The 18,690-nt window shown below is 33.8% G+C and overlaps 1 protein-coding gene across 3 annotated transcripts in view; it reads left to right on the forward strand.

Moving 5' to 3' along the window:
* LOC148284599 (homeobox protein caupolican-like) overlaps window positions 1–18,690 on the forward strand; it is a 167,919-nt gene that overhangs the window by 75,575 nt on the left and 73,654 nt on the right. For all 3 annotated transcript variants that reach the window (XM_088237671.1, XM_088237688.1, XM_088237680.1), the window contains exon 2: window positions 4,484–4,846. In XM_088237671.1, coding sequence (XP_088093797.1) covers window positions 4,484–4,846 — 363 coding nt within the window. The remainder of the gene's footprint in view (window positions 1–4,483; window positions 4,847–18,690) is intronic.

The raw sequence follows: 18,690 nt of genomic DNA on the forward strand, positions 1-18,690 counted from the left end.
AGGTAAGATGATCATCAGTCTCACGCTTACGCTTCAGGGTTCTATGAAATATCGTAGTGTAAAACAAACTATCTAATGAATGACGTGAAATATTTGTTTCTAAGGTAGTTTTTTACTACAAAATTTACTGTCTATAGAATGGTACTTTGAGAGTAAGACTGATTTTCTAACCTTTATGTGACAGTTGATTAAAGGTACTTTGCATTTCATTTTTTAGTGCAGTGCTCTATGTACCATCGGGTACGGGTAGGTGTACGATAATGATGACTTTATATATATTTCATATAATATCTCTTTAAATTAATATCACCCCAGTCATTTAAATTCGGTGAAATATAAATCAGTTAGGTACACGAAAATAGTGATTTTAATCGGTAAATTTAATTTTTCAAACAGGTAATGATAGTAGCTAATTAATTAAAATGCACTTGAACATAATTCCATTTCACGGTGTCCCTTCAGAATATCTTCTAAATACGATTGTACAATGTCTAAAAGAAATTGAAAACTCTTACGCTTTCGTAATTAGTATGTTTATGCATTTTTACACCCTAGCGGCAAAAGTGTCACAATTAGCACTATAGTGTTTTGAGTCAAGTTCATAAAATTTGGAGAAAAAAAATGCTCTGTGACAAATAACTAAAAAATACATTATAATCGTAAGCGAAACATAAATATGCGGCAGTTTGATAATCAGTAATTGATTTTTTATTTGCCTACTTATACTCTTGTTATTAAATGTGTGATACAATACATATAGAGTAAATTGTTTTATATAAGTCTGTGCTCAAAAATTGCGAGGTCAAAATCGATTTTTTTCAGTTTGACTTATTTTGACTTATGGCTCACTAGACAGGGAGCGGCAATATAATAGTGCTTAGAATAAGTAACAAACACTTTGCATCTCGTTATAATTGAGATTGTTTGCTGACGAGAAAATAAAGACATCGATTCGCAATAAAGCCACGTAAAACTAAAACTGCCTATTTTAATTTGAAACGTATTTTCAGGCGTTGCCGAATAAATTCTAAAGTTTTTATTATAAATTTTCATAAAATGTTTAAGTTTTATGACTTTACAAAAATAAATGAGTGGAAGGACTGAACCGAAGAAATACGGATGTTCAAACATAGACAGGATGGTGAATGTAAAGTGATAAGGTAAATTGGCCAATGACAGCTGAGACATACATATTTATATTCCCTTCTAAAATGTTCCCTATCTCTGTTGTAATATCTCGGAATATATAGCTCGAAGTAAATACATATTTATCTATTTATAAAAAAGCAGAAACGTCTTCATTCGACACTTTATGGGAGACTTTAAAGAGATAATGAAAGGTACGCACGAGGAATAGAACGGAATATTAGGCTTAAATATTCTACCCGTCGCAAATGTGTGTAAATAATTTATTTTGCGTCTCTCGCGTACAGCACAAAGGCCCGTGAATAAATATATGTAAATAGGCGGCGAAGTTACTTAGGAGTCTAGAGGCACTCGTGGAAATCAAAGCACCGGCCATCTCGAGTGAGCCCGGTTTCCCCAGTTTTAGTAAATATAAGCCGCGGAAAGTCAGTTTTAAATATTGACAGAGCTTTTGTCGGCAAAACTAAACCGGCACACTTAACCCGCTGTTAACATCCATCCGAATACCGTTCACGAAGCGGGGACAGGACACGATACTACTCCTCTCCCTCTTAAGACAATGACACGATTTGATCGTTGACTGATATTTGTTTGCGCCATGTAAACACGAATATTAAATCATATATCGAGTGAATAAATACTTACGGCCATCGGTGCTTTTTAAGTCTTCCATAATAATATTATGCCAGGGTCGGGCGGAGGTTAAGAGGAAGTGTATTTATACGCGGGAGTGCAAAGCTCGGAACAATTTCGTATTTTATTTCACGTTTAGATTTTTTTAAATATCTCCGTTTACGTACGGTTTCTTTTTCTCCCGATCGCGATGCCGTAAAAGCTCTCGGTAGTTTTCCCGTCTGCTGTGAACTTAGTGATATTTGTCGAGTGGAATGTTTTCTAAGCATTAGCAATTTTCTACAGAAATACAGAGAGAAAATATTGCGGAATCGTAGTCAATGATAAATGTTTAACTCCTTTTATGGCTGCGCACTAACAATCTTCGCGACTCATATGGCTTACATATTGAGAGGTCTTTTGGCATTCCACACAGCGCGATGCTTGGAAAATGCCTTTAGATATTTTCTGCTGAAACACAACTAGTTGAACGCAAGTACGAAAGAATTTTGTAAACATGCTAAACCGGAAAGTCCATTAGAAAGCTCCTAAACAAGGTAACGCACCATATAACTATGTTATTTATTATTTCATAGATTTAAAAACATAAAAACTTAACTTCCTATCTGTCTTGTGTAGGAAAATATTGATTTATTTTCAATTAATTTAATACGTATTTTTACATACAGTCACAAAAGTAAAAAAAACTATATTAAAAAAAAACCGTTTTCTTGGATTGAAAAAACGAACTTGTTACAGCAATAATCGCATTTTGACTATTTGTTTTGCCAGCCGTGACTCCACATTCGTTTCCTAAAATTTATGTGACGAACCCACATTTTGTGAGTTTTTAATAATCCATTTTACTGTCTCATTTGAGAAGAAAATGGCATAAATATCTCTAAAATCGAAAAAATGCAATGCAGGGGTTTTAGCTCTGTCCCTTTCATATGTTTATTTATATAACAAACTTACTTTTAAAAGAGTATTAAAAAACGATCACTATTCAATGGAAATAAAGTCGCCCGGTGTATTCCTTTAGTAATATTTTTACTGTAGTCCTAAAATTATCACAGAAAACAAAATAAGGCAACAAAATAAGACAACAAAATAAAATATTAAAATTAGTATATGACCTTCCCTATCTAACTGCAACTAGAGAACTTTTTAAACAAACTAAGCAATTAAATATAACTGAACTGTTTCAACTAGAATAATTAAAATTTATCCATAAATTAGCCACTAATGTAATTGTAGACAAAGAACTAAAACTTGTAAAAAATTGTAGTCAACATGGAAATAATACGAGAATATCAGACAAATACCATACACAACTTTCTAAACAAGACAAGGACAATCAAGACTAATGAACCAGGGACTGAAATTATACATTAAACTACCAGACAAAACAAAACAAAAGACTCAGACAAACTTTTCAAAAGATGTAAAAAATATTATTTAGAACAACGGAGTATGAATGAATTTTTTAAATATTATTTTGGTAAAATGAGTATAATAATCCGTAAAGCTAGGGTTTTCTAGGACAGCGGTGCCCGTATTTTAACGGCCGTAGTGAACGGTGATGCGGTAGACAGCCGTCGTAACGTCGACTAGAGAGTGGTTTCCTAGAGAAACGGTGTTAAATGGTGTTGATAACACCGTTTTCCTAGGAAACCACACTCTAGTCACCGTTACGACGGTTATCCACCGCATCACTGTTCACTACGGCCGTTAAAATACGGGCACCGCTGTCCTAGGAAACCCTAGCTTTAGGGTTTATAAATATATTTTCAAATTTAAAAAAAATTAAAAAAAACCTTATTCCCTGGCTACTGTACTACTTAAAAATTAGACTATTTATTCCGCGTAACATCCGTCCTTACAAACTATGCACAGAACTCTCTACTTGTATGCTTCGTTCGAGAGTATAATTAAAAAAATCATTCTATCGACCCATTCGATTGTAACCAAATGACATTCAAAATACGAGCTCTAAAATTGATATTATATTTATTAATAACTTTAAGTACAAAGAATAAGTACTATGGCGGACTTATTGCCAAAAGCATAACCTTTAGCCAACCTTAAAACAGATTGGGTAAAAGAAGAGTTGGTCAAAATTTTGTACTAAAAAAACATTAATATATATAAAAAGATACACACATAAAATAAAAATAACCTAATCAATTAATACTAAGAGCTGTTTTTAATTGGAAGATAAGTCTTGCGCATATTAACTTTTAAAAAAGTACATTATGTCATACATATTAAATGATAAGGAATATACTTTTTAAAAAAAAAGTATAATTCAGGGAGTTCAAGATTCTGGAGATATAAAATAATGTTTCAGGCGTTTCTCAAAGGTGGCTAAGGTGCATTTTTTATATGAAGAGGTAGCTCATTCCAAAGTCTAGCAGCTTGGAGAGAAAAGGAATAGCTGAAAAATGATGTGCTATGTCGAGGAATGGAAAGTGTTCTCTCCTGAGAAGAGCGAAGTCAAAGACCATGAACAGAAAGATCGATATTTAATGCTTTATAATGTTGACAAATATTTTTGTACTATATTTTTACAATATACACACAAACCCTCTCACACACTAGCGCGCAAAAATACACATATTCGTGGATATCTGTTATTGGTTTTATTTCCTGTTTTTTTCCTTTATACTATTTTTTATTCTCTGTTGATATCCTCAATAAATAAAATATTCTGACGCTGTTCCAGTTGCTGGTGCAGGGCGGGCAGCCCACGACGGGGGCGTCAGCCACGTCGCCGGGCGCGGCGTCGGCGCACGCGCCGTCGCTGAGCCCCGCGGGCTCGGCGGGCGGGCTGGCCGCGGGCGGCGCGCCGTCCCCGGGCGGGCCCGCGCCCGGCGCCTGCTGCGAGGGCGGCCGCCCCATCATGACGGACCCCGTGTCCGGCCAGACCGTCTGCTCGTGCCAGTACGACCAGGCTCGCCTGGCGCTGTCCGGCGGCTACCCGCGCCTCTCCTCCGGTGTCGGCGTCTACGGCACGCCGTACCCCAGCACAGACCAGAATCCCTACCCCACCATCGGAGTCGATAGCTCTGCATTCTATTCTCCTCTGGTAAGTCTATTCATCATTCATCCCTTCTTTGTGTATACATACTGCAGCCTATCCACCTGTTCCTATGGAGCCAAAATGATGCGTTTTCCGAGTGCAGATAACTGCTTTATTTTTTTCTCTGGTAAGCTCTGGTTCTCGTCTCCGGGCGGATTGAAAGCAAAGTTTTGTTTTATTTAATTCATTATCTATTCATTTAACTGTAAAAGTACACATGAATAAAAATTAAGACAGATAAAAAAAAAAACCTAAAAAATACAAAAACCTTCTCAAGCCACTTTCTGTGGCTTGTTGGTAAAGTTTACATATTTAAATATTAATCCTACTCATTAATAAATATCTTTACATAAACAATTACAGTCAAAATACGGGGCAGTAGTTAGACTGTGTCCGTTCAATAAAAAAAACAATAAGAAAAACAAATGTATTATGTAAAAAAATCTCATATTCATATAAATCAAATTTGAACACATTATTTATGGAACATTAATATAAAAACTCTTGATTAAGAAGCCAATATCTATTTTTTTTTCTTATGACGTATAATATAACTTCTAAGGTCAGATAGATTTAAATTGAAATACTTCAACCGAAACCTTAGACAAGTACCTTCGACCGGCTGCTCTCAGGTAAACAATCTGAATAAGAAAATGAAATGGAGAAAATTCCACCTCGTGGTGTAGTGGTTTGCCATTGGATTCGATTCTTGAGAAGGTTGACATGAAATATTGATTAAAAAAAATTCATTGCAATATTGCATGTTTCTCTACTAGCATCTGAACTGTAAGGCTAATCACCTTACCTTCATGTAACAGATGTACCAATGCACCATCGGGTGCGAACAGGGGGTATGATGATGATGATAAAGCTTATTTATGTTTTCTCGTTTCTACGAATCGTCGCTTATCAATCATTTTTATTACATAAAGATCAAATGATAAGTTTTCCCAGTGCAGATAAGTCTGTATTCTGTATTTGATAAATATATTCTTACTTGCTAGCTTGATTCACGTTCTCAACCCCAGGGGCCAGGGGAAGCATATGGTGTCATCAGTTAGATATTCATAAACGCAAAACGATTATTTTTTTACCATTGCCTTTGATATCTTTGCTTTATATTTTTTATTCTTATAACTTGAACTCATTCTTCCCATATTCATAGATCACTGTATTTGTCCACCAGTTGCATTGTAAATTGATCAAATTTATTACACATACATTTATTAGAAGCGACATTGACCAGTCATTGCATTGAACAGGTTAAATTTTTTTTATCCCTTTGTATATCGTATTTTTGATTGAAGAGAATTTTAACTCCCAGGACGGTCTAAATTAGAGCTCCACATGCAGCATCTCTCACTAATATTCAATAACTCGATTTATTCAAGCTCTCAACTGTCGAGGTACTGAGGCTGATCTGGTTAGACTACTGTTTGGACGCTCTCTCTTGCCCTTGCTAATAGTAAGTCAGGCCCAATTGATCCAGGGTTTCATTTAAAGAATCAATGAGTATGCTACTCGTACAATCTGCTCTTAGTATTAGTCCGAATTTGCTTCTAAAGGTGCACCTAATTACGGTTTATTTTGATAGTTTTCATTATTTATTCATTTATTCAACTTTTTTTGCATAATTTTAATTGTACATTGGCGGGCCTATTGCCAAAAGGCAATTTCTTCCAACCAACCAATAAAATACAAGTTTTATTTATATGATTCAAGTTAAAACATGTTCAATAAAAAATAAAGAAAAAAAAAATCTAAAGATATGTATAAAAATAGAAATAAGTGTATTTGGATAAAAATTACCTTAAATCAATACTAATACTCAATGGGAAAGAAGAGGAAAGAAGAAAAAAGGAGAGATTAAGGAAGAGAAAGGAGATGTTTCTTCATACGTGATTTAAACTCAGATATGGAAGGGAGATGATTTCACAGTCGAGCGGCATGGACACTATATGAGTGAGAGAAGAAAGAGGAATTGTGGATGGGTATTAAGTGAGTGCCTTGAGAATTAGAATGAAGAGGTAAACCATGAACTGATAAGCGTTGAAATTTTTCACGCAAGAAGGCAAGGCATCATTTTAAGTCTAGGTAACTCTAAATGATGTATTCTTTTCCAACCTTAAATATAACACCTGAAGCTAATTTTCTGTTTTAAAATATAATATGGAATACAGAAATTTACTGAACATAGGTGTTTGTTTATTATTGTATGTAATTTTAAAAAAAATCAAGTTATATTAGCCACTGATGTAATTGTACAAGAAAAACCCATCTTGAAAAAAAAAGTACTACACATGGAGACAATACGAGAATATCAGAACAATATCATAAACAACATTCTAAAATGAGACAAGGAAAGTCGAGACGAATAAACTAGGTACTGAAATTTTACAATAAATTAGCAGACAAAACTAAACAAAAGACTCAGACAACCTTTACAAAAGATGTGGAAAATATTATCACAGGATGTGAATAAAAAAAAAAGATATTTTTTTAAATAAATGTTATTTTTAAGGATTTATAAATAAATAAATTTCAAATGAAAAAAGGTAAGTACGTATTAAATTGCATTCTAAGAGGTCGCAATCTCTGTCGAGTGTATGATCTCCGGGGTGATATTGATTGTATGATTGGTATGTAAACTAATATTCTTCTATAGGCAATGAAAAGCTCATTCTATAATCATGAAACGTTTATCGAGGCAGTATCAAAAATTATGTTAACAAAGTGTTGGAACATAATGCGTATAAAGATAACGAATGAATTTATTATAATATAAAGTCTCACTTAATTGTATATGGCGAGTGGGTATCGGTGCAATTACGTCGCTGGTGTCGCCTTCCAGCCACAAGAGGAACATTCGGTTAATTTATACCTTATTTAAAAATACAAAATCAATAAAAAAATTCATAAATTTCGCTAAAAACCACAAAACGGTGTGGGAAAAAATAAGGATCTTTCGAAGATTGTCGCTCGAGGCGTGATGAAAAAATTCTCAACAACATGAACGTGGTTCAAAAAGTGGCAAACGAAAATGCGTTCAGTTCATGGTATCTCAATTAGGAAGAATAAACATTCACGTTTAACGCTTTATCTAAAAATAATAACGTAACATGTTTGGCATTTAATATATCTGATTACATGATGTCATTAAATTTACGCATTTATAAACAAAATCATCATTTTCTTTCGTATGTATTTATGCACCTTTCCGTAATTAATTATAATTAAAATTCTGCATCTGTCGAGTTTAAAACTAAACGCCCTAATTTGAAACCGTCGCGTCGCTCAACGTCGAGGTCTTTCGATCATTGATCAAACAATATTTTAATCTATTCAAATATGTGCGTAGATTTTCGAGCGACCCTCGCATAATTATTTGAACAAAACCGGCCCGTCCCGGCGACCAATCGCGTATAAAACATCAATTACATATTCAGAACAGCCTCATTTTTAGAATCGAAAATAATTATATTGAAATTAAACCCCGTACGAAATTAGGCCTATCAAGATTGCTTCTTCAAATTATAATAAAAATTCCTGCTCATGATAACGCATAATAATGAAGTAGGTTGCGCTACTGAAATCTTGGAAACTTAAACATAGGTTAGGCGATACTTACAAATGGTTTTATTTACGACAATCGCAGCAATATCAACCAGATATTTCATATTTACTTGAGCTTTTTGAACGAAACGAGATTCTTTCCATACCCGAATTAAATATTATTCTGTGTTTGCCGATCTTTCGACACGCGAACTTGATTTGAAATGTTGTTAAAGTAATTATGGTGTGAGAAAATCGAGAATAAAATATGTTTGGATATCAAATTATGTTGATACATCTATTAAGATTAAGCCGAGGTGCTTACAAACACCGGATTAACTCATTTACGCTTGTGTTTAAATTGAAGAACGTGATTCAGTTTGTTTTTCACTAAACTTGTTTTTTTCATTCTAGAAACGTGGAAATTCCTAGCCAGAAGATAGGTGTTTTACTCACTAGAGCTGCTTGAAATTATACATTTATTCTATGGCGTAAAAAGCGGTTCTTCGAATGAATTTAAATGAACGATAAACAATGACACTCAATACCGATAATTAATTTTAAATGAATTCCACGGGTAGCTCTCAAAGACTTCGCCAGAAACATTACAATAAATTCTCACTGCTTTATCTCGGAAGGGTGGTAGCATCTTAAGACAGCACACACTGTACATGGAATAAAGAATAAAGAAATGTGATATTCTTTAACCCAACAAAACCGAGACTACGTTTACCTTTGGAAGTCGTATATCAAATTGTTGTTTCTTTTTTCTAACCGCTACCGTTTTAAATTGAAATTTTATGTACTGTAATTTTTTTTGAGGAAAAAAAATAACGAAATAACTAACAAATATAGTTGATGATAGTTTGCGATTCCGTAAATACTGGCGTTTTGTTTCATTTTTTACGGCTTGCCACTTATGATTTCCGTTCCCCCTTATTACGAGTTCAACCAGACGCAGACGCTTTTATTGCTGCTGCGGATAAAATGAAAACGTATCGCTCTGTTTGATTTTCCATTTCTTCACACGACGGATTGTTGCGAAACTAAATTGTGCACTTAGAGAAACATGCATTCAGAAAATTACTTCACAATGTTAATTCGTACTCGCTGAAGTAAAATACTCACCTACTTTACTCAAGCCATACTTAACGGGCAACTGTGAGATACATATAATGCAACAGGTAAATAAAAGATAATTATCTTTTATTCGCCGGTTACGAAGGTATGACAGCAGTGAATATCGTATTTCTCGCGCTTATTTCCGCACAGCAGTAAAGTAATAACTATTATTCATGAATCATCTCAAATCAATAAAATGGCGATATCTTTATAACATAAAAAAATCGCGTAACCAAACTATTGAGAAAAAGGTGGCCATAAATTAAATAAACTAAATTTTAAAAAGGTGCTCCTCTGTAAATTGTTTGTGGCCGGCTCAGAGAGGCCTAAAGTCGATGTTTTGGCCGAGCGAGAAGGCCCGTTTCGTTCGGAGTAATAAAGACGGTTTTCGGCCGCGCGGACCGGGCGCGATCCGGTTAGGGAGGATATGTATGGGAAATCGCCCAGGGACAATGTGTCACGCTGCCAATTAAAATACAATAACAGTTTTTATGGAGCCAAACATCATGACTTATATATTTATTTGCCCGTTTCCTTTATGGGCTGTGATAAAGCTGAGGATTACTGTGAAGAATTTGTACACGGGTCGCAAAATGTACAGAATTATAACGCACTTTGTTTTGATAGATCCTAAATGCAAAATAAAACTCACGGAGCAATAATTTTTCGCTTTTAATATTGTCAAATAAGTAAGAGGTTGTTATCTCCGATCAGTTCATTTAAATATTTATTTTGGGACGTGTGTATACTTCAATACTCAAAAGGTGTGCGAGTACACAGTGAGTTTTTACAACTTAAGTACAACCAGACAATGGTAAAACTGTTCATTCTCTTATTGTAATTCAAATCAAGAATTTGCGGACGTTGTTTAAAAAACGAAACAGGGTATTTATAAACAAACCATAGCCTCGGCAACTGGGACTGAAAATTTCTTTTGAGTAACTTCAGAATTCGTTTATTCCAAATACCAAACACCATTCCGCCATTGCATTTTCAATAGCGGGAAAGAATCTTATTGGCAGAAATCACATACTATATATTCGTTTTTTACTCACATTATTTTCCCTTTTCTTTCACGCTCGGCGCCTCGGATGTCGCTGCGTGGAACTACCTTCTCTCAAATTCAATTTCATATGCGTACCTTGAATTTTTATATTCAGTTGTGCACCTTCAAGCTCCAAATACCAGTTCTACGCGGACCAAGGGGTGGATTTGTAATTTTGAACTTTTTGTGGCAGCTTTATCGCTAGGCCGACAGCCAACCGCGGCTCGTTATAAGTTATAAGCCGATTTAACACCTCACTTGATAAAATGTTTTCTTTTTTATCAATCAAATCAGTTCCAGACTAATGAACGACCGCAAAAAAACAATATTCACCATATTTACTTTCAAGCTAACACAAAAATTAAAAAAATTAAAAACGGTTTATAAATCCAAATCAATGACAAAAGGTTTGTGATTTTTTAAAAACAATTGCAAAAAATTGCAACGACCAATTTTACGCATAAAGTATTTAGGTCTCCAGGTCGGAAATGATTTCAGGTGTGAATTATTCACCCATTTATGTTTCACCGCAATAAATTTACAAACGCAATGCCCAAAGCACCTTAGCGGGATGCGAGAAACGCGCGGATGGTAAAAATAATGCTTCGAATCCTAAGAAAAATATTGCGAGAAGTGTAAATGATTTATTTTTTTCAATTAATTCCCCACATTATTTTTGCATCATTTTTGCTGTTTTTTTGCTGTCCATTCGCTTTACATGTCCAAACCAACGCAGAACTCCTTTTTTGATTTTTTAAATAATGCCGATTTCAGCCTTATATTATGTACGGGTCTCTACATTTGTGCATCTATCGTACAAAGTTTTATTGCACATCCACCAGAGAGATCATATTTCGATAGCATTCCGCTTACTTCCATCCTTGTTCTTCCAATTTCATGCTTCCTTCTTTATATACAAAAGGGTCGGCACCAGGACTCCATTGTGAACGGCTTATTTGATGAAAAAAAGTAAACATATGTATATAAGTACCAAGTACCTACCTGTCATTAAGTTCGAAAATTTTTGACATAATTTTTTTAATGTATTTTTAATTCAGGCTTAAAAATAATTAAAGATTAAAAACTATTGTGGCATAATAAGTTATTTATAATCTACTTGACTCATCCATACCAAGTAATTTATATTTTCATCTTAATTGATGAAACATGTTACATCTTGCAATGCAAATTTGTATTACGATCATCATCAAACCCTGATCCACACCTGATCTTGATAATTTTTATTACATGAAGATAAGATTATCAGTCTTACAATAATTCGTTAGAAGAACGATTAGTTCATGCTTTTACTAGCTGAGACAGATTGAATGCACACGCAATAATTTGCCAGTTGATGCCACCCGTCGATTAATAAATGCGTTTGTAGTGTCCAGAGTCGATTATTGTCATGGTATCTACGCAGGTCCACCGATGAATAAAATGACTCGGCTATAGTCTGTATTGAATGCCGCAGCGAGACTTATTTTTGGAATCTCTAAGTTCAGTCACATCACTCCACTACTTCGCGAATTACACTGGCTATGTTTTCCACAGAGGGTGGAATACAAAACTCTGTTGGCTCGTGTATAAGTCACTGCACAACTCTGTTCCAGAATATCTAAGGGAACTCTGCATTCCAGATGAACTAGCTGACAGACGTTTAACGCTTAGATCAGCTACATCTATGTCGAAAGAAAAAGTTATTATAATGCTGTTAATTTTTATGTGTTATTCATTGTTTTTATAAATGTAAATAATATTATTAAGTCAGTATAAATATAATCTTCACCAACAAGCTACAAAAAGTGGCTTAGTGGGATTTTAGTTTTAGTAAAAATATAACAAGTGAAATTTTTTTAAATTGTAAAAATGTATAATTATGCTATTAAATCAAATAAAATCAAAATACCTCCACGCAAACAGCGCACCAAATTCGGTGAACGCGCATTTGCGGTCACAGGCCCTACGGCATGGAATGCTCTCCCAGCAGAGGTCCGAAACTGTGTGAGTGAAGTGATGTTTCAGAAGAAACTTAAAACCCACTTGTTTTCTTAATCATTTGAATAAATCCTTAGCATGTAGTTTCTCTAAGAAATAAATCATACGAGGACCGCTTAAGGGTGCTCGGGTTAAGTTCGCTGGAAGAGCAGAGGCAGCGTGGTGACTTGATTAAAACGTTCTAAATCTCAACTGAGCAATATAATGTACCCAAGTTGAAATCAATGTTCACTATAAATGAAAACCGCCATCTCAGAGGCCATTCATTGAAACTCAACACTACCTTCTTCTCATCCAACCCCAGGAAGAACTTCCTGACAAACCGAGTTGTGGAGAAATGGAATGTCCTTCCCGAGAAAGTGATTGATGCTAGTTCAGTTAATGTTAACTAGATGCACATATCAATTTATAACGTTTAATAACCATGTACACTTGATATATGGAGTATTCCTCTGTTATCTGGTCTCCATATTATGATGTTCACATCAAAAATATTGAATCAGTTCAACATCGATTTTTAAGAAAGATAGGCTGGAGGTTGGGCTTATCCAGAGACCTATATACGTATAATGAGTTAGAAACTACCTTGAACATATCTTCTCTTCAAGACCATCGAAATAAATCCGACTTTATAGTCCTATTTAAAATTCTCAACTCACTCTTTGATGCGCCTAAACTACTGAGCTCAATAAAATTAAATATCCCAACTAGGAACCCCAGACAAAACTTATTAATTCTTAGGAATGCCAACAAACATACCAGTCTTGATTTCTTTGATAACAAGTTGTCTTCTTTCAAACGATCACTGAATTAAATTCAATTATAAGCACCTCTTTCCCGCTTCCACTCCCACAAAGTCTACTATAAACCATTGAGTCTTTCTAATTTTTTCACAATAATTTTCTATGTATAAATGTATCCATAAAAATGCCCATTGGGCGTATATATAAATAAATAAATATACACGCATCAGCTAAATAGTTGCTAGTGTAATATTATTATTATTAATAATAATAATAATAACGTGGTGACAAATACGAGTAAATTGATTTTCTTAAATTAAAAAAAACAAAATAAAATTGATTTCTTTATATAATCACTTTGTTACGCGCCCTTGAGGTATTAGTTTACGAAAATGGCATTATATAAGTTATCCCTAATAATAATAGCATGAAGAGGCAGGGCAGTGCGTTCTACTGAGATGGAAGGTGTACTCGTGAGTGGGTACTGGAGCGGAGGGGAGAAATCACGCCAAGTTCATTATGGATGGCGGCGTCACCTGCGCATCGCCTAACCCCAGTAGACATATTGAATTACTTCGGCATTCGAAAAAAAAATTTCAGCTCTACAAGAAACAGTTTGTTTTCGCGTTACAAACATAATTCATTTGATTGCAACCCTTCAGCATAGAATGACAATTAGACTAAAGCGACTATTTTCAACACCTTTCGTTCTGATCGCGTTCAATCAAGGAAATAAAGCCGCTAAAGTTGCTCACGAACAAACAAACCATCACGACGTTTCCCCGTAGGAGTAGGCAGAGAGGATAGAATGCCATATCATTCTGTCTTTGCATACATACCTCACTTGCTCTACATTCATACATCTTTTCATGCACGCACGCCGATTATTCCTACTCTTGACATGTCCATTTTCAAGTATTTCATCAGAATTTTATTTTATTGGAAAGCCAACGACATTTGTAAAAATATAAGATACATATTAAAAATACATTTCATAAAGTCGAATTAGAGACTTCCTTTAATATTGGTAATATAAAAAATTGTCACATAAATGTCCTCGTAATACATAATGTAAAATAACTAATCGTGTAGCTCTTGTAATATTTTTAGTATATAAAAATATTTATGCCATTTAAAAAAAAGTTTACACTTGAATATCAATCGCATAGTGGACATTATCTTTTTCTCTTCATTTTTACATCAGCTCCTAAGTGGAGCATGTGGACATCACCAGTTGCCTCCAGGAAACCCCTTTGCCAGCCAGCACTCTTGCCTCCTCCAACGTCAATCCAGTGGCCCTTAGTTCCGCCGAATCAATTCAAAAGATCGTCATCGACGGCCTTTCGGATACCGTGAGCTCGCCGGTTTAAAGAACAGGCATTTTGGATTTCAGTTCTCCTGAGACATGCGTAGCACGTGTCAAGCACCCTTCAAAAACCCTTCAAACCCCTGTATTTATTTAACGTTTTGCACATAATGTTAATTGTATGTTGGCGGGCTTATTGCCAAATAGCAATTGTTCCAACCAACCAACAAAAAGAAGTTTTATTATTATAATTCCAGTAAGAAAACATAAGTATACATATTCAATAGAAAAAAAAAAGTAAAAGATATATGAAAATATAAATAACTGCATTTTCATATAAATTCATCATCATTCCCTTTGCACACCTAATATTGCATAGGGCACTGCATTGGCACACAGATCGCAGCGTATCTTGATCATTTTTGTTGCATGAAGGTAAGATGGTCAGTCTTACGCTTCAGGTACCAGTCTAGATACTATGAAATATTCTAGTGTGAAAAAAATCTTTTAAATTAATATTTCATATCAACCATGTTGGGAATCGAACTTGAGATCTCTTGCATGGTAGGCATTTTCACCGTACACTGCGTAAATATCGCGAGCAGCTTTGACAGCTTTGTTCCCACGAAACGGATACAATTTATGTTAACACCCAATACAAACAAATGATATAAATTTATACATGTTGAGTTCGAAAACATGGACAAAAGACTAAGCGCAAAATTTACCACACAATTGTTTAATTTTCACCATTTAATTAAACCGTTGCTGATTTGTTCAGCTCGTTAGATATACAAATTTACATTCTCTGAATGATTTTTCAAACTTATTAAGTTGTTGACTTTTATTAATTGCACTGGGTTCAGTGAAAAACCAACAGACCTTGCAAGGTGAGTAAGAACGAACGCTTCGTAAGACATAAAGGTGTGTTGTCTCCTTCTTGTATTACGAATAGACACGAAGCCAAGCAGGGTCACATCGGCCAATCTGAAGACTAATTTTATTATTATTAATATTTAAATCCTTTAACTTTGTGGTCCAACATTTTAATAAATGTTATTAAATATTTGTATATAACCACTTAACGACTTTTCTATGTTTACCGGTTTCGATTCAAAAGGGGGTTTTTACACTAGAATATTTTATAGTTCCTGGACTGGCCTGAACCGTAAAACTGATCATCTTATCTTCTTGTATTAAAAATGATCAAGATATGCTGCGATTGGAGTACCAGTGCAATCCCCTATGCATCATAAGGTGCAGATAGGGAATTATGATGATAATGAATTGTGTTTTGAAACCTTTGTACTCAAAACAGTCGATAATATTTTTATTGATAAACAATATTTTGAGTTTGTCCGAATGTTCGTCCAAGTGTTAGATTTTACCCCTTACGGAGTTATCAAGTTTAACATATGACAAAAGATATGGAGGACATTTTAGAGAAGGGAATATTGGAGATTAGGAATTTACAGGGCATATGAACTATCGTTGGGTGATTTAAGTGGCTACTTTACATTAATTTAATTTGTGCTTAAATTATCAACTTTAAAACTATGTTAAAAGCATTTGTGATGATTTATTTTATCTCTGTGATTTTAACATTTAATTTACGTTTAAATGTAACTGGGCCCAAAACACAACGCCCGCAATATTTAAGAATTCGAAGAATAAGGTTCTTTATTTTGGGAAAACTAAAAACAATTTCCCAATTATGACTTTTAATAAGCTCTATTGGAAAAGTTCCATTTTACATACGCTTGCAAGTTGGGGGAATTAAAAAGGGTTCAAAATCACCAAAAAATGTGACAAAAAATACATTGCTAATGGACTGGGGTTTGTGGCAAACTGCCGAACGTCAAGGGTGGCATTTTCAGTTGTCACCCGACTACAGGGGGTTGGAAGAAAAATACATATATCATAGTGAGGGGGCGGAAAATTTCGAATCTGGGGTGAATTCATCACACAATCCACACGTTAAATAATCTTTCGCATATTAATCGAAATTCAATTTGAAAAGCCAGCTTTTCAACATACAATACAAGTTGACTGAAATACTGTTTTAACTTTCACAATACGTTTTTATTGTTAAAAAAAGGATCATTTCTGCTTTTGTCTTATTACGTTTTATTTATAGCATTTATTTACATATAAAAACAAAATAAATACACTTACATAACATTTTCAGAGATACTAACATTTTGGATTGTTGAATTTTACTATGATACGCAATTTAAACTTATGGTTATAATATATGTCACTGTAACATTTAACACGTTCACTGCCAGCCTAAAATATTTAAATCTCGAAAAAAATCGAATAAGTTATATTATCATATTGGCTCAGTTATAAAATCTAGTCAAAAAATGCAAAACAAGGCAAAAGAATATGTACACATTTTGTAAAAAATGTAAAAATGATAACTTCGCCATTATATATTTTTGTTATGGATTAATTAAGCTACTGTATATATATTTTTGAATGGATTAGTTATGATTAATTAACAGACATGTATTAAAAATGGCTTCCCATATCCAACTCTGCCAATTGACAGAGTTGGGGATGAACCTGATAATTTATTCGTTTGAACGCTTTATTAAAACATAAAATTCACTATTTATTCCAATAAATAGCTAAATGAAGTAAGAAAAATCAATGAAAAGGCTTTGAGATGCACGATAAGAATAAATATCAGCTTTATCTCAAGCATAATTTCATTGTAAAATAATTTACTTTAACAAATGGGATAGTAAACAGTATTTAGATGCAGTTTTGAGTAAGTACCATACAAACTCAAATTTATTTACGTGTTTACAATGTGGATAATGTTAAAACACTTTATTTTGTAAAGCTTTTTGTGCGAGTAGTTAAAATGCAAATACTTTTCCTATATGCGTATTTGTTTTATATGAGATTGATGTCGTATTAGAGTTTGGGGTGCCTTTGAAATAGGGATGTGTTTACTGGGGTTAGAAGTGGGCACTCCATCAGATTGTCAAATCTTTCTTTGACTTGAATCAATAGAAGTAAAATTTACTAAATATTAACAGCATAAACTAATATTTATCCAGTGAAGATATGTTCTTCAATAATGTCATGAATATTAACCGAAAGGGGAACGAAGCAATAAAAGTTTTCTTATACTTGTAATTATAATTCTTATGATTGTTATTAGACCTTAATTAATTATCAAGGTACGAGTAATTGAAAGACTCATCCCAAAATGCAGAAATACTATTTTGTTCTGCTTTAAACTTAATAGTTTCTTATGATAAGGAAAGATAATTAACAAAACATGAACAAATGAATGAATTATAATATAAATACATATTATCAGATATATTAAGACTCAAAAATCTGTGTAAAAACTCTTAAAAAGCTTTGCTATAAAAATCTTCTAAAAGCGGCGCAGTAACGTCATTTTACAGTACGCAAAATATGCAATTTTTTTCAAGTACAAAAAAATTAAATACGTACTACATATTGTTTTATAATACACGTTCCATAATTTGTAACAATAATCCTGTTGTAGCTAAGTACGACTTCATTATTTTTATGTGTCATCATGGCCGACACAAAGGTTAAAGATAAGCAAAAAAAGAAGATGGTATCATAAAAGATAGACCGATAAATTTTATAAACTTGGACCACGACGAAAGGCTTACTATACATAAAGTGCCTGAAACCCAACGACATTTAGAAATTAACGAAATCACGATGAAATATTTAAAATATTTATAATGACTACGAGCACGCTTTTTAATTAGGTTTAAGGACACTCAAATGTATCTTCTGGTTAGATACTGGAATGAAAAAATCATATTGTTATATCATATAAAAATCAAGGAAAAAGAGAAGTGAATATTATGAACGTGGTTTGCAAAGAATATGAAGAAAATATTCCAATTAATGAAACCCCCAAAGAAAAATAAACAAAGGTTTCCTAATCAAGAATACTACGAGCCCTTCATTTATAATTTCGAAGAGGGAGATGTTTGTGGATTATGGGTCATAAACTTTAAATCATACGTTTGAATTATTCATTTAATATTACATTTTTACGGTTTCGCATGTCATCACGAAT

Source organism: Micrasema longulum, unplaced genomic scaffold (genome assembly GCF_059751315.1).
Source record: "Micrasema longulum isolate JH-2025_06_02 unplaced genomic scaffold, ASM5975131v1 h1tg000107l, whole genome shotgun sequence".
Taxonomy (NCBI): Eukaryota; Metazoa; Arthropoda; class Insecta; order Trichoptera; family Brachycentridae; genus Micrasema; species Micrasema longulum.